The following is an 18,722-nucleotide window of genomic DNA, read 5'->3' on the forward strand; positions in this document are numbered from 1 at the left end:
ATCCACTCAAGGCAGTGTGTTCTCTGCTGTTTAAGAACCATTTCTTTGCAATCAGTACTTACTCTGTCGGCTAACCTCGCCTGCCTGCTAAAGGCCTAGGATGAGGCTTGTCTCTGCTTGTCATACCTGTGACTTTTTTTGTCTTCCTTCCCATATGGACACAAGATGGTGGAGGTAGCCCAGAAGCTGGGAGCTGCTCTACAGGTCGGGGAGGCACTGGTCTGGACTAAACCAGTTAAAGATCCCAAATCAAAGCACCAGACTGCTTCAACCAGTAAAGCTGCCTGTCTCCAGCAGCCTCTGGGTTCTAATCAAGCTCTAGGACAGGCAATGTCTTCAGCAGCCACATACAGGAAGCTCCCCTCAGGTAGGAAGCTGCACACAGCTATGGGGACCTATGGGAACAGCAACTTGTGCCTGCAAAGAGATTACAGCCTTGAGTGAGGCTTGCAGTTTTCAGACTCATAACACATCCAGTGCAGTGCTGTCTAGAAGGGGAAAAAAGCCCAAGGGTGTCCAAACCGTCACTTGTTTCCTTAAGGCCATTTGTGTAAAAGGTCCCAGCTATTGGCAGGCTTAGTAATACATTATGGTACCCTTTGTTATGTAGTCTCAGTTTAATTTTCACTGCCTTATCACAAGTCAGCATGGCACAGGTAATGAATGATTTCTTTTAAAAGGTCTCTGAAGACACACCTGACTTACTTTATCCAGTTATGGTCTTCCTTCACAGCTGCACAGATATGCCACAGTCCTACTAATCCCAGAAAATAAGCTTCAAGAAGAAAAATTGTAACTGACTTTTGATTTCTTCTGGAATCAGGGCACTGAGAATTCAAGCGGTTTGTTTTGTTACTAGGTGCTGGAGGAACATCCCAGCTCACAAAGCCACCATCCCTTCCTCTGGAGCCAGAGCCCACTGTGGAAGCGCAACCTGTGGAAGCGTCAGCACAAACCAGAGGGAAGTAGGTGCAGGGCGACCCCAGGGCTGGGCTTTCTCTGGCAGGGACCCACCAGATGAGGGAAGGTGCTGTGACACAGGCAGCGTGGAGGCCAGCATGTGTGAGAACGCGCTACCGGGAGCCTGGAGCCATCCCTTTGGGAAAGGCGGTTATTAATGTATAAGGGATCACAATAAAATGTTTCTGGAAGAACCTTGTATCTGCCCAGCCTTGGGGCTTCTGGATTTCTAGTTTCTCTCTGTTAAGAAAGGAGCTATTCTGATTTCTAGTATCGTTGTTACTCATGTCATCACAATTAGAAAAATGAGGCTACATACACAATCACAGATACAGACATGGTTTTAGATGGCTCAGATTAGAGGCAAGAAAGAAATAATAGCAATGGGAAAAGTGCCCTTCTTACTGAATAATGTTAGTACAAAACAAAGTAGAATTCTGGAGTGTGTGATTACAATCATTATTTTGTTCTTAAGGAAAAAATCACCATTGTCTGATAGTAGAGTGGCTCGCAATGGACCAGTCCTCCCACAGACAACAAACAGTAACCAGTAGGTAAATATAAAATACTTCCTCGGTTTAATTTTTAAAAAATACATAACTGTTCCAAGTAAAAATAATGACGTTATATATGAGGCTTAATATATATAACTATAAATATTTTTATATTTTACACGATATGATACAAAACTAATTCTAAATAGTTTGTAAAAAGTTAATGCTGTATATATTACAATCCTTATAGCAGAAGCATAGCTCAAAAGACAGTAGAGAAGGGGGAAAAAAACAGGTGGAACAAAGAGAAAACAAATAGCAAACTATAAATCCAGTCATATCAATAAAATGTAACTAGATTTAAAAATGTAACTGGGCTAAACAGTTAAAAAGCAGAGAATGATTAAAAAACCTCATACTATATTAATGTCAGATAAAGTAGAGTTCAAAGTCAGGGGTGTTACCAGAGATAGGGGCATTTCATAATGATAAAAAGTCAGTTCAGTAGAAAAACAATCATAAACATGTATGTACCTAACGTTACTTCACAATACATTAAGTAAAAATTGACAGATCCAGAAAATATTAAAAAAAGAAACTCCTACAACTCAGTGATGAAGACTATTGGGTTGGTGAAAAAGTTCGCATTTTCCTGTAAGATGTTATTATGGCCAACCCAAACAACAACATACACAACCCAATTGAAAAAAACAATAGGCAAAAAATTTGGATACCTCACAAAGCTATATGGCCATATATACTGGCCACATGTGAGTAGCCAGTAAGCACGTGAAAACGTGCCCATTGTCTATCATCAGGGAAATGCAGAGTAAAACCACAATGAAGTACCACCAGGTACACAGCAGGAACACATCAAAATGGCTAAAATTAAACACAACTCCAAATGGTGGCAAGAATAAGAAGCAAACAGAATCGTCATCCATCATTGGTGGGAGTGTAAAATGGTCCATCCACTTTGGAGAAAGGTCTGTACCCATCCCATGATATATACCCATCCCAGCAATTCTAGTCCAATAGAGTAGAATTTTTACTCAAAAGTAAAAATGACTTTTACCCAAAAGAAAGAAAAATGTCCACACAGACTTGATAACATTCATAAAAGCTCCAAGTGGAAACACTGTATTCACAATACTATTTAGCCTTAAAAAGCAACAAACTACATACAACATAATCTCAAAACCATGCTCAATGAGACGAGCTTTATACAGCTATGGTAATTAAAACTGGTACTGGCACAAAAACAGAAATCTAGATCAATGGAATAGAATAGAAAGCAAAGAAAGAAACTCATGCACTTATGGCCAATTAATCAACAAAGGAGGCAAGAATATACAATGGAGACAGCAGTCTCTTCAAATGGTGCTGAGAAAACCGGACAGCTACATATGAAATAAAACATTCTCTAACATGGTTATACAAAAATAAAACTCAAAATGGATTAAAGACCTATATGTAAGACTTAATACTATAAAATTTCTAGAGGAAAACATAAGCAGAACACTCTTCAACATAAACTGCAGCAAGACCTTTTTGGATCTATCTATAAAGTAATGGAAATAAAAATAAACGAGACCTAATTAAACTTAATGGCTTTTACACAGCAAAGGAAACCATAAAAAGACAAAGAATGGGAGAAAGTATTTGCAGACAATGTGACCGAGGGATTAATTTCCAGAATATACTAACAGCTCGATATTAAAAAAAAAAATTAAAAAATAGGCAGAAGACCTAAATAGACATTTCTCCAAAGATGAACAGATGGCCAAAAGGCACATGAAAAGATTCTCAACATCACTAATTAAGAGATGCAAATCAAAACTAAAATGAGGTATCAACTCAAACCAGTCAGAATAGCATAATGTCAAAAAGTCTACAAATAACAAATGCTGGTAAGGATGTGGAGAAAAAGGAACCCTTCTACATTGTTGGTGGGAATGCAACTTGGTGGAGCCACTATGGAGAACTGTGTGGAGGTGCCTTTTCATGCTGTTCATGGGTTCTCAAGGCAGGAATACTGAAGTGGTCTGCCAGTCCCTGTCTCTAGTGGACCACATTTTGTCAGAACTCTCCACCATGACCCGTCCATCTTGGGTGGCCCTACCTGGCGTGGCTCATAAGTTTCACTGGGTTAGACAAGGCTGTGGTCCATGTGATCAGATTGGTTAGTTTTCTGTGATTGTGGTTTTCAGCCTGTCTGCCCTCTGATGGAGAAGGATAAGAGGCTTATGGGAGCTTCCTGATGGGAGAGACTGAGGGGAAAGTGGTCAGTAAATCTTTAATCCAGTTTTGTTGATGGGTGAGGCTGTGTTCCCTCCCTGTTATTTACCTGGGGCCAAACTATGATGGAGGTGATGAAAATAATGGCAACCACCTTCAAAAGGTCCCATGCACAGACTGCTACACTCAGTGCCCCCAATTCTGCAGCAAGCCACCATTGATCACGCCTCCGCCACAGACTCCTGGACACTCATGGGCAAGTCTGGGTCAGTCTCTTGTAGGGTCACTGCTCCTTTATCCTGGATCCTGGTGCACACAACGTTCTGTTTGTGCCCTCCAAGAGTCTGTTTCCCCAGTCCTGTCTAAGTTCTGGTGGCACAATAGTGGGGTTAATGGTATTACTAACCCCACCTTATGCCATATCCAGGTCTGCTGCACCCAGAGCCCCTGCCCCTGCGGCAGTCCACTACTGACTTGTACTGTACCTCTGCAGGAGACACTCAAACAGTTCTGTCTCAGTCTCTGTGGGGTCTCTGGGTCCTGGTGCGCACAAGGTTGGTTTGAGCTCCCTGAGTGTCTCTGGCGGGTATGGGGTTTGATTCTAAACATGATTTCACCCCTCTTACCATCTTGCTGTGAAAACAAGAGAAGCAAAAGACAAACGAGAAAAGGAAAGATATACCTATTTGAATGCAGGTTCCAAAGAATAGCAAGGAGAGATAAGAAAGCCTTCCTCAGCAATCAATGCAGAGAAACAGATGAAAACAACAGAATGGGAAAGACTAGAGATCCCTTCAAGAAAATTAGAAACACCAAGGGAAATTTCATGCAAAGATGGGCACAATAAAGGACAGAAATGGTATGGACCTAACAGAAGCTGAAGATATTAAGAAGAGGTGGCAAGAATACACAGAAGAACTATACAAAAGAGATCTTTATGACCCAGATAATCACGATGGTGTGATCACTCACCTAGAGCCAGACATCCTGGAATGTGAAGTCAAGTGGGCCTTAAGAAGCATCACTATGAACAAAGCTAGTGAGGTGATGGAATTCCAGTTGAGCTATTTCAAATCCTAAAAGATGATGCTGTGAAAGTGCTGCACTCAGTATACCAGCAAACTTGGAAAACTCAGTAGTGCCCACAGGACCGGAAAAGGTCAGTTTTCATTCCAATCCCAAAGAAAGGCAATGCCAAAGAATGCTCAAACTACTGCATAATGGCACTCTTCTCACATGGTAGCAAAGTAATGCTCAAAATTCTCCAAGCCAGGCTTCAACAGTATGTGAACCATGAACTTCCAGATGTTCAAGCTGGATTTAGAAAAGGCAGAGGAACCAGAGATCAAATTGCCAACATTCACTGGATCATTGGAAAAGCAACAGAGTTCCAGAAAAACATCTATTTCTGTTTTATTGACTATGCCAAAGCCTTTGACTGTGTGGATCACAACAAACTGGAAAATTCTGAAAGAGATGGGAATACCAGACCACCCAACCTGCCTCCTGAGAAATCTCTATGCAGGTCAGGAAGCAACAGTTGGAACTGGACATGGAACAATAGACTGGTTCCAAATCGGGACAGTAATATGTCAAGGCTGTATACTGTCACCCTAATTATTTAACTTATATGCAGAGTACATCATGAGAAACGCCAGGCTGGACGAAGCACAAGCTGGAATCAAGACTGCTGGGAGATATGCAGATGACACCACCCTTACGGCAGAAAGCAAAGAAGAACAAAAGAGCCTCTTAATGAAAGTGAAAGAGGAGAGTGAAAAAGTTGGCTTAAAGCTCAACATTCAGAAAACTAAGATCATAGCATCTGGTCCCATCACTTCATGGCAAATAGATGGGGAAACAGTGGAAACAGTGACAGACTTTAATTTTGGGGGCTCCAAAATCACTACAGATGGTGACTGCAGCCATGAAATTAAAAGACGCTTACTCCTTGGAAGGAAAGTTATGACCAACCTAGACAGCATATTAAAAAGCAGAGACATTACTTTGCTGACAAAGGTCCGTCTAGTCAAGGCTATGGTTTTTCCAGTGGGACTATAAAGAAAGCTGAGTGCCAAAGAATTGATGCTTTTGAACTGTGGTGTTGGAGAAGACTCTTGAGAGTCCCTTGGACTGCAAGGAGATCCAACCAGTCCCTCCTAAAGGAGATCAGTCCTGAGTGTTCATTGGAAGGACTGATGCTGAAGCTGAAACGCCAATACTTTGGCCACCTGATGCGAGGAACTGACTCATCTGAAAAGACCCTGATGCTGGGAAAGATTGAAGGCAGGAGGAGAAGGGGACAACAGAGGATGAGATGGTTGGATGGCATCACCAACTCAATGGACATGAGTCTGAGTCAACTCTGGGAGTTGGTGATGGACAGGGAGGCCTGGTGTGCTGCATTCCATGGGGTTGCAAAGAGTTGGACACAGCTGAGTGACTCGACTCAACTGATGGATCTTTCTTACCATATGATCCTGCAATGCCACTCCTGAGCATATATCAGGAGAAAAATATAATTTGAAAAGATACGTGCACCCCAGTGTTCACTGCAGTGCTATTTACAATAGCCAGGACATGGAAGCAAGCTAAATGTCCATCCACAGATGAATGGATAAAGAAGATGTACACACACACACAGGAATATTACTCAGCCATAACAAAGAATGAAATAACGCCATTTGAAGCAATATGAATGGACCTAGAGTAATATACTGAGTGAAGTAAGCCAGACGGAGGAAGACAAATAGGTCGCTTATTTGTGGAATCTAAAAAATGATGCAAATGAACTACAAAACAGAGACTCACAGACATAGAAAACAAAATTATCATTACCAAAGGGAAAAGGGGGGAAGATAAAACAGGGAGTCTGGGATTAAAATATATATACTACTATGTATAAAATAGAAGGCAATGGCACTCCACTCCAGTACTCTTGCCTGGAAAATCCCACAGACAGAGGAGCCTGGTAGGCTGCAGTCCATGGGGTCGCGAAGAGTCGGACACAACTGAGTGACTTCACTTTCACTTTTCACTTTCATGCATTGGAGAAGGAAATGGCAACCCATTCCAGTGTTCTTGCCTGGAGACTCCCAGGGACTGGGGAGCCTGGTGGGCTGCTGTCTATGGGGTCGCACAGAGGCAAACACGACTGAAGTGACTTAGCAGCAGCATGTATAAAATAAGTCACCAACAAGGACCTACTATATGGCCCAGGTTACTATACTCAGTATCTTATAATAACCTATAATGGAAGAGAATGTAAAAAAAAAAAAATATGTATTTATATACATGTGTAAGAATCAGTTTGCTGTACACCTGAAACCAACACAACATTGTAAATCAACTATTCTTCAATAAAAATTAAAAAATCAAAGTAGGAAACATTAAAAAAAAGAGAGAGAGCTTTATACAAAAGGACTAAATATTGTATGGTTCCATTTCTAAGAAGTTCCAGAAGAGACAAAACAATTTATGGTGACAAAGATGATGATGTGTGCTTCGAGGGTCAGGGTTGAGGCTGATGCTAAGCTGGAAGTGGCCTGACGAAACTATGTGGGTGACGGAAACGTTCTGTATCTGGACAGGCACTTGGGTTAGATACATAAATAGATTTCCCAAAACTTACCAAGTGGACTTGAAATTTCTACAGTTTCATTGTTTGAATGAAAATCTTCACCTAAAAAAAAATTAAAAAATATTAAATGATCACTGTGGTAGTGTTTCAGTGATTTTCAATTATTTCTAGAGACCCAGGAAATGGCCTGTTCAGTTGTAACTGACAAGTACCCAACTTTTAAATACGTGCCACATGCTGTGCTAATATTTTGCTTGGCATGCCTTTTCATTAAGAACACTCTGAGGGTAAGGACCATTTACAAGTCTCATTTTACAGATGAGGAAAGATGAGGCTCAGGAAAGGTACCAACATCATACGACACTTGTCATCTCAAGCCCTGCAGAGAATTCAGATTTTTTCTGTTGATGAATAATTATCTCTGCCCCACTCAATCTTGACAGAGTAAGAGCAGGAAACTGAATCTGCACAGTAAATATTACTGATTTTTGGCTGAATTTTTATGTCTCCTGACAGTGTTCTGTGTGCTGCAGCTTTTCCCTGAATATTAAATCAGTTTTAAGGGAATGCAAGAGTGAGTGTTAGAAATTGACAGAAAGGATCCTTTTTCACCAGGCATCCTTTCTAGTCCAGGGGATTTTCAAACTCTTCTTCTTCATATAAAATCATACATGGAAACCTTTGTAAAATAAAGGCTAGCAGTTCCACCTCTTCAGTTTCTCCAGCCCTTCCAACTTGCTTCTGCATCATCTGTCCATCCTCAGTGACAGAGCCCAGTTAATCTTCCTCCCAAAGCTTAATGTGCTTGTAGAAAGGTGGGACGTTCATAGAGGGATGTGTGTACATTCACACCTACACACACACACTCAGGAATATAGTTCTATAAACAATACTTAAAATAATTATTCCTATAATGTATGATGCATTTTGATACTTTATAACCAAGTTGATTTAGTGATATTAATAGTTCAGAACCTACCTTTTGGAAAACATTGCTGTCCACACCTCCTGATCATCTTCCTTATCATCACCAATGAGAACTGGAAAACTTGAGAATGTACTAAGGACAAGGGCTGCCTGTAAGAAAAAGGTCACACGGAGAACATTGCTGCTTAGGGTTAGAACATAAATGATGAGTTATTCTGACTTTTCTTGGGAAAACAGAAATTTCTTCTCACTTACGCTTTTCTAATAAAAATAGAAAATTGTTGAATTATTTTTAATTGAGCTTCGAGGCAGACTGATGAGGTAGCAGCCAGAGATTTCCTTAATAAGCTACTTGGCTTTGAATTTCAGCCTGCATAGTTCTCTAGCCTTAAGATGTCTTCGAAGGAGTAATCAAGCTGTTCCTTCTCAGCCAAACCAGGCGGGAAGGTCATAAATTGAGAACGTGAGGTGGCTCTGAGATTCCAGAAGCTGCTGCTGTGAGCCCAGCATGAATGATTACCCCTGACCCAAGAAGGCCTGCCACCAGTTGACACATGTTCCCACTGCTCTCTGAACAAATCGAGAAGGCTCTTCACACACATTTTCAAATTAATGGGTCATATTGGCTTGACTGCTTGAGACTAGTATCATGTCACTTTAAACCAGAGGACAGACCTATAGCTCAGACTCAATGTGATGGGGAAGACAAGATAATCAAACACCTCAACAGCAGAGGAACATGTAAGTCACAAGTCAAGATCAAAATGATTTACATTTTATCTGGCTCCAGAATCATGGTAGAAATGAAATCAATCACAGACTTAGGATTCCTGAAATGTAAATCGTTTTTAATATATTTAAAAGCACGCTGAAGTCTCCTTGATTTATAAAAATAAATACATAATATGACAAATTTATTTATGATCCTGGGGCTCTTAGGAGGTCCAAGTCTTTAACAGATGTGATGTATCAATGTAAAACATACATGATCTGTTACACACCCAGAAGCAGATTCCAGTTGTAAAAGTAAAGTTCCTTCAAGGATCAGAATGAACACAGATCAGTCTTCTGCTATAGAAAGCATGTCCAGAGCTGGGCAGTGAGGGTGGGCCCAGGCACAGCAGCCTCTAACCAGCCAGTTTACAGTTAAGGAGCCAGGGCAGGAAGGTGCAGCCCTTCAGCTCACAGCGCTACCCTGCAGGACAGCCAGGTCCCTAACTGCAGAGTGACTGGCTCCCTCAAGGGCTCCACGAGGCACCCAGCCTCTGCTGTGTCTCTGAAGCACAGGAAGGCTATTTTGTCCTTATCTGTGGCTCTGTCTTAATTTGGGAGCAGAAAACTGAGAAGGCGTACTCATTGAATATTGTCATTATAACACTGAATGGAAATTATGATCCTGTCATGGGCACTGAGCTGAGAGAATGCAAGAACTCACACTGGGCTTTCAGAGACGGGGAGAATGGGTGACTGAGCATGCGCATCTGAGGTGGGCAAGAAGGGAGTGCTTTCTCCAGCCGACATGCTCTCGCAGGCAGAGCAGTCTGGCCTAAAATACCTGAAGAGGGGGTTGGGAGAATCAAGTTTTTACCCCTGTAACATACAACATAAAAATAAACAACAAGAACAAAAATCCAGTCTTGTTAGTAGACAGCTGAATTGCTATTAAAACCTGAAACGTTTCTGTGTAATTGTCAAAAGGCTGGAATGTATCTGGTACAGTTTAATCTGCTGTTGTTTCTTTGGCTGTCTCTCAGATCAACAGAAATGGTTTTTGACAGTCTCAATCCTATTTCCCAGACCACTGAATTCCTGTCATTTTTAGTTTGGCTAGTTTTCCTTCATCAGAAAAATGACCCCCACGACCTTCCTACGAGTGAGGGTGTGCTTCTGAATAGAAGAGTCCTTCGGCTGAGATGGCATCTCCGAGGCCCACCGTTCGAACAGGATCTTTACACACCAACACTGGTGTGAAGTGGAAGGACACGCCCTCCCTGTGCCATTGGACCACTGGCTCATTTGGGTTTAACACAACCTTGGAGCCAGCTTCCAAGCGGGAGGTCATGAACTCATGGGGTGCCTTCAGAGACACTCGGCGGGTGTCTATGGTTTCCATTGCACAGGCCTGTGTCCCGGCCACGCGGGCTCCTGCAGCCACGGCTGCCAGCTGGTTGGCCCAGTGTCCATCCACAGTCGCCAGGATGTGGTAGGCCAGCGTGTGGAAATGGATCCTGCTGAGGTCTGAGGCTCTGCTTTCACTTTTCCCATGTTCCTTCAAGATCCAAAAGAGGATGTCGCTGACCACGCCCACATCAGGAACACCATTCCAGGAAGAAAGAGAAGAGTGAGGTCCAGATGCCGATTGGCTGAGAAATAACAGCTCCTGTTCATTCAGCCCCAAGGAAGTCACGGCAGGAAAGACCTGCTAACAGAAACAAAACGGGGGTCTCTTTCTGATGGACACCTAGCCCCTAACTCTCCCAGGACATGGCCGGTGACGAAAGTCAGGGAGGGAAGGCAGGGCCATCTTTCTTCCTTCCCAGAGGACTCCCTGCCCCTGAAGTCGCTAAGTGACAGATCAAGGTCACTATCTTGGCTCTCACACCTCTAACTATCTCCACTCGCAATATCAAGTACAGTAACTGGGAAGGTGCAGTGATGCCATATTAGAGCCAGCCTCCTGTTACACGCTGGAGGACAAAGCCGAGTGTGTACACTCTGTATTCCTTTCCACAGTGCCCAGTCTCTTCCTCGGCACACGCAGCAGAGCCTCTCACCACTGATGGGGCCTGACTCTCAGTTCCCGAACATCAGTAGGTGTTATACCCACACGGCGGCGAAGAGCCCACCCCACGGCCAGGGTTATGAGGAGAGTGCCTCGTGTCAGATCTAAGGTTTTTGAGCAGGTGTGGGTTAGGAAGACTGTTATGCGATAATAACGCTGTGGAAAACGGCACTGAACAGGAGCCAGGTCTTCTGTCTTGAGGGGAACCACGATGTCCACCTCACTATCTTTCTTACTTAGCACTTCCTTTTTAAAGAAGTGAAAAAATAACTTCAAAAAGAGAAATACATGAATAAAAATCAAACTGAAAAGCACCAGGCGTGAACCCTCATGTAAACTATGGACTCTGCATGACGACGACTTGTCAGTGGTGGTTCACTGACTGACAAATGTCCCATCTGCAGACAGGGGAGGCTGTGGCTGGGGGTGGGGGCTGCGAGAGCTGTGTGGGAGCTCTACATCCTGCTCACCTCTGCTGTGAGCCTAAACTGCCCTAAACACCTTTCACAGGTTAGACTGGTAAGAAGGCACATTTATAAATCACACTTCAGCGGCAAAGATATGAGGAAAAGAGCACTGTAAAGAATTCTAGTAGGAAGTAAACCTGTGCTGTGCTCATGGATGCTAACTTTGCAAGATCAAACTGACAAATGCTTTTTATGCCCCAATCTAGTGGTTCAACTTCTGAGAATGTATCATCCACATGTACCTGGTCATGGGTCAAATAAACTCACGTAAAAGGTTACTCACTGAAGCGCTGCAGGAGCAGCAAAGGGCAGTGAGCCAATCACTCGGCTCTGGCTGGCATTAAAGACCCTGTGTGCACCACCGCTGTTTCTACCCACATGGCAGGAGGGAGACTGATGACTCTCCAAGTGATGACAGAGAAAACATCTCCAAAATGCATCCAGTGGAAAAAAAGCAAAGTGTACAACAGTCTATGCAGTATGCTATGCTATCTTTTGAGATAAAGAGGGATGAAATAATAAGGCTGTATTCCTCATTTGCTTATATATGCACACAATGAGTCTGGAGGGATGAGACAAAACTTAGAAGGAGGTTACTAACAGTGGGTACAAGGGCAGGAGGAAGGGAGATTTCACTGTGCATCTTTTAATATTTTGTGAATTTTGAACCATATATTACCCATGAAAAACGTTAAAAAACAAGAGGTTAACTAACCTGCCTAAGTTCACAGAGCTACAGAGTGGCAGGCAAAGCTGGCATTCCAATCCTGGTTTCCAATACCTGTGCTCTCAAGCGTCCCACTCTTAGGTTTATCTGATCATTGTTACTGTCCAAAGGCTGAACACCTGGGGGCCTGATGGCGAGGGAGTGAAGCGTCCCCCAAATTTCCTTTCTCTGAGCTTCCTGAAGTTCAACTGAAAGCACTGGGGTTGGGATTTTGGTTTTCTCCTTTGGGTTCCATTGCAAGTGGCATTCACTTCCAACCTCCCCATGCTAGAAGGAGACGCACACACTACAAACCCACTGGTAGCACACCCCATGAAACCCATCAGTAACTCTGCCAAAATCTGATTGATTATATTCTCTGCAGCCAAAGATGGAGAAGCTCTATACAGTCAGCAAAACATAAGACCGGGAGCTGACTGTGGCTCAGATCATGAACTCTTTATTGCAAAATTCAGACTTCAACTGAAGAAAGCAAGCAAAACCACCAGACCGTTCAGGTATGACCTAAATCAAATCCCTTATGATTATACCATGAAAGTGACAAATAGATCAAGGGATCAGATCTGATAGACAGAGTGTCTAAAGAACTATGGACAGAGGTTCATGACATTGTACAGGAGGCTGTGATCAAAACCACCCCCAAGAAAAAGAAACACAGAAAGGCAAAATGGTTGTCTGAGGAGGCCATACAAATAGCTGTGAAAAGAAGAGACGTGAAGGGCAAAGAAAAGGAAAGGTATATCCATCTGAAGACAGAGTTCCAAAGAACAGCAAGGAGCGATAAGAAAGCCTTCTTAAGTGATCAATGCAAAGAAATAGACAAAAACAATAGAATGGGAAAGACCAGAGATCTCTTCAAGAAAATTAGAAATACCAAGGGAACATTTCATGCAAAGATGGGCACAATAAGACAGAAACAGTATGGACCTAACAGAAGCAGAAGATATTAAGAAGAGGTGGCAAGAATACACAGAAGAACTATACAAAAAAGATGTTAAGATAAACATGATGGTGTGATCACTCACCTAGAGCCAGACATCCTGGAATGTGAAGTCAAGTGGGCCTTAGGAAGCATCACTACGAACAAAGCTAGTGGAGATGATGGAATTCCAGCTGAGCTATTTCACATCCTAAAAGATGATGCTGCAAAAGTGCTGCACTCAATATGCCAGCAGATTTAGAAAACTCAGTAGTGGCCACAGGGCTGGAAAAGGTCAGTTTTCATTCTAATTCCAAAGAAAGGCAATGCCAAAGAATGTTCAAACTACTGCACAAATGCACTCATCTCACATACTATCAAAGTAATGCTCAAAATTCTCCAAGCGAAGCTTCAACAGTATGTGAACCGAGAACTTCCAGTTGTTCAAGTTGGATTTAGAAAAGGCAGAGGAACCAGAGATCAAATTGCCAACATCCATTAGATCATAGAAAAAGCAAGAGAATTCCAGAAAAGCATCTACTTCTGCTTTATTGACTATGCCAAAGCCTTTGACTGTGTGGATCACAATAAACTGTGGAAAATTCTTAAAGAGATGGGAATACCAGACCACCTTACCTGCCTCCTGAGAAATCTGTATGCAGGTCAAGAAGCAACAGTTAGAACCAGATATGGAACAATGGATTGGTTCAAATTGGGAAAGAAGTATGTCAAGGATGTATATTGTTACTCTGCTTATTTAACTTCTATGTAGAGTACATCATGTGAAATGCTGGGCTGGATGAAGCACAAGCTGGGATCAAGACTGCCAGGAGACATATTAGTAACCTCAGATATGCAGATGACACCACCCTTATAGCAGAAAGCAAAGAGGAACTTAAGAGCCTCTTGATGAAAGGGAAAAAGGAGAGTGAAAAAGGTGACTTAAAACTCAACATCCAAAAAAATAAGATCATGGCATCTGGTCCCATCACTTTATGGCAAATAGATGGGGAAACAATGAAAACAGTGACAGACTTTATTTTGGGGGGCTCCTAAATCACTGCAGATGGTGACTGCAGCCATGAAATTAAAAAGATGCTTGCTCCTTGGAAGAAAAGCTATGACCCACCTAGACAGCATACTAAAAAGCAGAGACATTACTTTGCCAACAAAGGTCATTCTAGTCAAAGCTATGGTTTTTCCAGTAGTCATGTATGGATGTGGGAGTTGGACCGTAAAGAAAGCTGAGTGCTGAAGAATTGATGCTTTTGAACTGTGGTGCTGAAGAAGACTCTTGAGAGCCCCTTGGACTGCAAGATCAAACCAGTCAATCCTGAAGGAAATCAGTCCTGAATACTCACTGTAAGGATTGATGCTGAAGCTAAAGTTCCAATACTTTGGCCACCTGATGTGAAGAACTGACTCCTTGGAAAAGACCCTGACGCTGAGAAAGATTGAAGGCAGGAGGAGAAGGGGACAACAGAAGATGAGATGGTTGGATGGCATCACTGACTTGATGGACATGAGTTTGAGTAAGCTCCAGGAGGTGGTGATAGACAGGGAGGCCTGGTGTGCTGCAGTCCATGGGTAGCAAAGAGTCAGACATGACTTTTTAGTTTAGTTGGCTAAACTGAACTAAACGAACCCATCAATAACCCTGCCCCATGAACCCATCAGTAACTCTGCTGTCTTCCTAACTTAGCAGGAGATCCTGCTCCAGGGCAGTCCTGGCTCCTGACTTGGATCTCGTGGACCAGGTCTGGGTGAGATGACAGCCACAGCACACTGAGCCCCGAGTAGTGCCCGTGGGTTACCTGGTGCACAATGCTGCTCATGAGCTCCTTGTTGGTCATGCTGGCCAGCTCCAGGTGAACTGGAACACCCATAGGGATGTCAGAAATGGAGGTCACGACCTGCGGAGACAAGAGCACTGCCATCAGAAACAAGGAGTCAGGCAAGAGGGAAGGATGGCTCCAAGAGGCAGTGTATCCTCGTGAGAGCTTCTGGGCAACCACAGCCTCTGTGGACAAGGGAGGCTTTGCCCAACAGGGGCAACTAAGCTCTGCAGGGAGGCACTGGGGTTAAGGACTTGGAGCGCACCGGGAACCCCCCCTGCACGTTCACACAGCCAGCCTCTTCCTGGGGACCTAAATTGAGCAATCGGCTTCAACTGCTGTGTGAATCTGCAACACGGCTGATGTGAATGAGATGATACGGAAAACATAAAGGACACAGACCACGAACACTGCAGCTGGCAGCCATGTTTGGTTTAGCACAGGAAGCAGAGGCTCAGGCAAGATGATGTTCTGACCTGTCCTACTCAAGCTGCCGCCTGTGCCTGAAAGAACACCGTGAGGCGCCTCGCTGGAGTGGGAGGCAGGCTTCTTGGCTACCACGACCCATCCCGGGAGGCTAGGACCTAGGGCAAGGCAGTGCAGGCTGCAGCGCTGAGAGAGGCGGGAATCCGAAGGAGAACATGAGCTGCAATCTGTGACATTCTGTGGCAGTGCCGCCATTACCTCCAAGAGCCTCTTCCTCTGGAACTCCTTGCTGTGTCCCTCCATCATGTGCAATCCAGAGAGGACCACCAGGTCTGGCTGGAACTCCTCCAGGCTAGACACAAACACCTCCAGCATATTCATGGCCCCGTTGGAGAGGTCGTGGGAGAAGATGAACCGGTTGGCATGGGGAGCTTTTAACTGGCCCCACTCCTCCCCTAGAAAAGCCCAGTCAACACAACGGGAAGAAAAGGAAGAGGCTTTGAGTCTCCAAGCTGTGTGGGGATAGCAGGGCCTCACTAGAGCCTTGGCTCGGGGCAGGTGGGCCTCTGGTTGAGTGAACCCCAGCTGCCACGGCCTAAGGGGAGCATGGTGCCACAGCCAGGACGGTGATCAGCAATGAACCAGAAACCCCAACCCCACAAAAACACAGTATGGGTGCTGTGCGTCTTTGTCAAGGGCTGGCAGGGTCACGCCCCTCGAGTCCCGGCAAAGTTCTCCTGTCCACTCAGCTCTCATACCCAGGAGCCCGTGTCCCTCCCCACCCAGAGCATGACTCCTAAACACCAGTGTGCAGCACACCGTGTGGGCCCTGAGGTGCAGGACAGGCTGCCTTTCCTGAAGCAACTTCCACCTCATGGGAACGCCCTAGCACCTGTCATTTCGTTGGGACCTAAGGAGGCTGGAATTCCAACAGCCAGGCTGACCACACCCCACTCCCCCAGCCGGGCTGCCCACTGGTGATTTCTGGGCATTTGATCTGGAAGCTAAGAGTAAATGGCTCCTCTAGCCTCCTATGAGCAAGCTGCTGTGGAATAATGACTGTAATAAGGAATAAAGACCAAGTTCACGCATTATTTCCCCCCTAAATGGTTGCTGACGGCTCAGCCTGAGGTGTGTGCCTACTCCTTTGAGGATCCAGTGGTTTCTTTTACATGGTTTGGTGCTGTCACTTTGCTTTGAGTTTTCTACTGTCTTATCTAGTGTTCAACCCTGTATCATTACTCATCTTTGGGCCACATCCCCACTCAACACTGTGTGTCTCTGATTCCCACAACCCAGTCACAGTCCCCTGTGCAGACTGCCCACTCAGTGTTCACTAATCTGATCCAAGCAGGAGGAGGCCAGACCCTCCCTGGCTGGGTCCCGGGCAGGGGTAGTAGCTGGGAGTCTATGCAGCTACAGGAGTGCCTCTCAGCATTGGCCAGGAGTCAGAACCCAGTTTTTAATGTGCAGATGGCATCCCCTCGTAGATCCTGATATGCAGTTAGGTGGTGAAATACCAGTTAAGACCCCCCCCCCCACATACATACAGCTGCCAAGCCCTCGAGGGGAGGGTGCTAGTGCCTGAGTCCTAAGGGAGGGGGTGGTGTGGGGGCAAGAGGGTTTTCCATGCTCACTCTGCACCATACCATGCAGATCCCACATTCCTCTCCTTAAAGTCTTGAAAATCTCAAAACTCAGCCTAAGGGCTGCCTAGGCAATTCCTTAGAGGCCATGTCCCCCTGAGCACCAGGGGGAAAGCAGTCACCCCCAGCCTGGGGTGCTGCCAGAAACTGGCATGATTTATGGCCCAGGTTTACACAGCTTTCCTTCCACATGAAGCATCTGTCCCATTTACAAAATTGAAGTCCATATGATGAAACCTAGTTTTTTATTGGTTTTATCATTTACTGGCTATTCCTTCAGAAAGTTTTTCCCCAAGGCAGACTAACCCTGGCAGACGGTCTGCATGCTGCAAGCTGCTCTGTTCCCTGGGTCAGCGCCCCACTTCCTTCCTTCCTTCCTTCCTTCCTTCCTCTGCTGGGCCTCTGTGTTTTTTTTTGGGGGGGGAGGGGGAGTGGTGGCCATCCTCCCCTTGTTCTGAGTTCAGCTTTGCTGAATCCATTCCTCTGAAAAACATTTTATATGTGGGACATATGTATAAAAACCTATGAAAGCAGGAAAGAAAACATCACCAATTTCCTAAAACCTGATGTAATGGTTATATTTGTTAAAACACCACATTCCTTTCGTAACTCCTAGCCCATATCTTATTATTTGTCCAAAGAAAATGCCCCATGGTGATCCACAGAGCTGACGGCAGCATTCCCCCTCTGCTTCATATCTGAAGACCCAATGCAGGGGTCCTCACTGAACTGTCACCTCTGAGTAGACTCAATTCTGGTACCTTCTTCCCTGGGCCACTGCTGTATTAGAGGACTTGGCATGCGACTGTGCAATCATTTATTCAAGAGGACACCTCCTGTAGTGATGTGTGGGCTGAGGAAAGGGCCCGTGTCTTCTTCTACCAACACACTTCTACTGCCTCACACCACACCTGGCATTCAGCCACAAGACCGAATCAGCAAAGGAACAAGTGAGGAAGAGGACTGATGACTCAGGTGCCCATGACACAAACGATGTGGGGTATGCATTCTAAACCAACACTTCCCCAACCAACAAAATTCTGTACAGTGGTAAAAACACGCAACACGGGTAGTCTCCACAGGACAACACCTGGAACTGCTACTCAGAGCAAAACTGTGCAGAAGCACGATCTAACTTAACCTAGGAGAGAAGAACCACACAGCATTCAAAACAAACTAATTTCCTCAGCAAAAAGGAGAGGGAGGCAAAAAATAAACATGCTTCTGCAAGGCAAAGACGAGGGATGTGGAGAGCTGACCGCTGGCAGTTTCCACAGGACTGATGGAGTGGCCCAAGAAATGACTGAAACACAGACAGGGTGAGCCTGTGATAAAAGTCCATGCCCCTCTTTTCTAAGTTTTGAATTTATTTCCTTAAGTGATCCCTTCTCTCAGTTTATGATCCTGCCCTTCAGCCAGTAAGTCAGCAAAACCTATGCAGTGACTCACTGGCCCAAAGCCTGAAAATAAGCTTCCCTGAGGAGGTCTGGTAGGAGAGAAGGGAAAAATATTGACAAATCCCCTCTGGGAATTTATCCATCTAGGTTAGAGAGAAGCTGGGGATGGATTTATGTTAAGAGAGCTGACCTGAGGGCTGCTGCCACTAGACTAGGTTTCCTCCAGAGGCTGATGAAAATGTAACTTCACATTGAGCTGACTGGAAGGCCACTGCTTAGTACTAAGAAATAAGGCATGGAAAAGAAAACCGAAAGTAGGAAGCA

General features: G+C 44.6%; 2 protein-coding genes across 64 annotated transcripts in view; one reads left to right on the forward strand and one right to left on the reverse strand.

Moving 5' to 3' along the window:
* The window catches only part of BBS4 (Bardet-Biedl syndrome 4), a 46,315-nt gene extending 45,156 nt beyond the window's left edge, over positions 1-1,159 (forward strand). For all 50 annotated transcript variants that reach the window (XM_081506283.1, XM_081506279.1, XM_081506311.1 and 47 more), the window contains 2 exons: positions 166-367; positions 860-1,159. In XM_081506283.1, coding sequence (XP_081362409.1) covers positions 166-367; positions 860-969 — 312 coding nt within the window. In that variant the 3' untranslated portion in view covers positions 970-1,159. The remainder of the gene's footprint in view (positions 1-165; positions 368-859) is intronic.
* A 7,867-nt stretch (positions 1,160-9,026) lies between these two features.
* Positions 9,027-18,722, reverse strand: part of ADPGK (ADP dependent glucokinase) — a 31,098-nt gene continuing 21,402 nt past the window's right edge. For 6 of the 14 annotated variants that reach the window (XM_081506330.1, XM_081506326.1, XM_081506328.1 and 3 more), the window contains 3 exons: positions 15,614-15,810; positions 14,909-15,007; positions 9,027-10,621 (listed from right to left, as the gene is read on the reverse strand). In XM_081506330.1, the coding sequence (XP_081362456.1) occupies positions 10,067-10,621; positions 14,909-15,007; positions 15,614-15,810 (851 nt within the window). In that variant the 3' untranslated portion in view covers positions 9,027-10,066. Of the gene's footprint in view, positions 10,622-14,908; positions 15,008-15,613; positions 15,811-17,307; positions 17,485-18,722 lie in introns of all 14 variants that reach the window. The other 8 variants (XM_081506327.1, XM_081506329.1, XM_081506335.1 and 5 more) reach the window with 4 other exon arrangements.

Source organism: Giraffa tippelskirchi, chromosome 7 (assembly GCF_054371585.1).
Source record: "Giraffa tippelskirchi isolate mGirTip1 chromosome 7, T2T-mGirTip1v1.2.pri, whole genome shotgun sequence".
NCBI classification, from domain to species: Eukaryota; Metazoa; Chordata; class Mammalia; order Artiodactyla; family Giraffidae; genus Giraffa; species Giraffa tippelskirchi.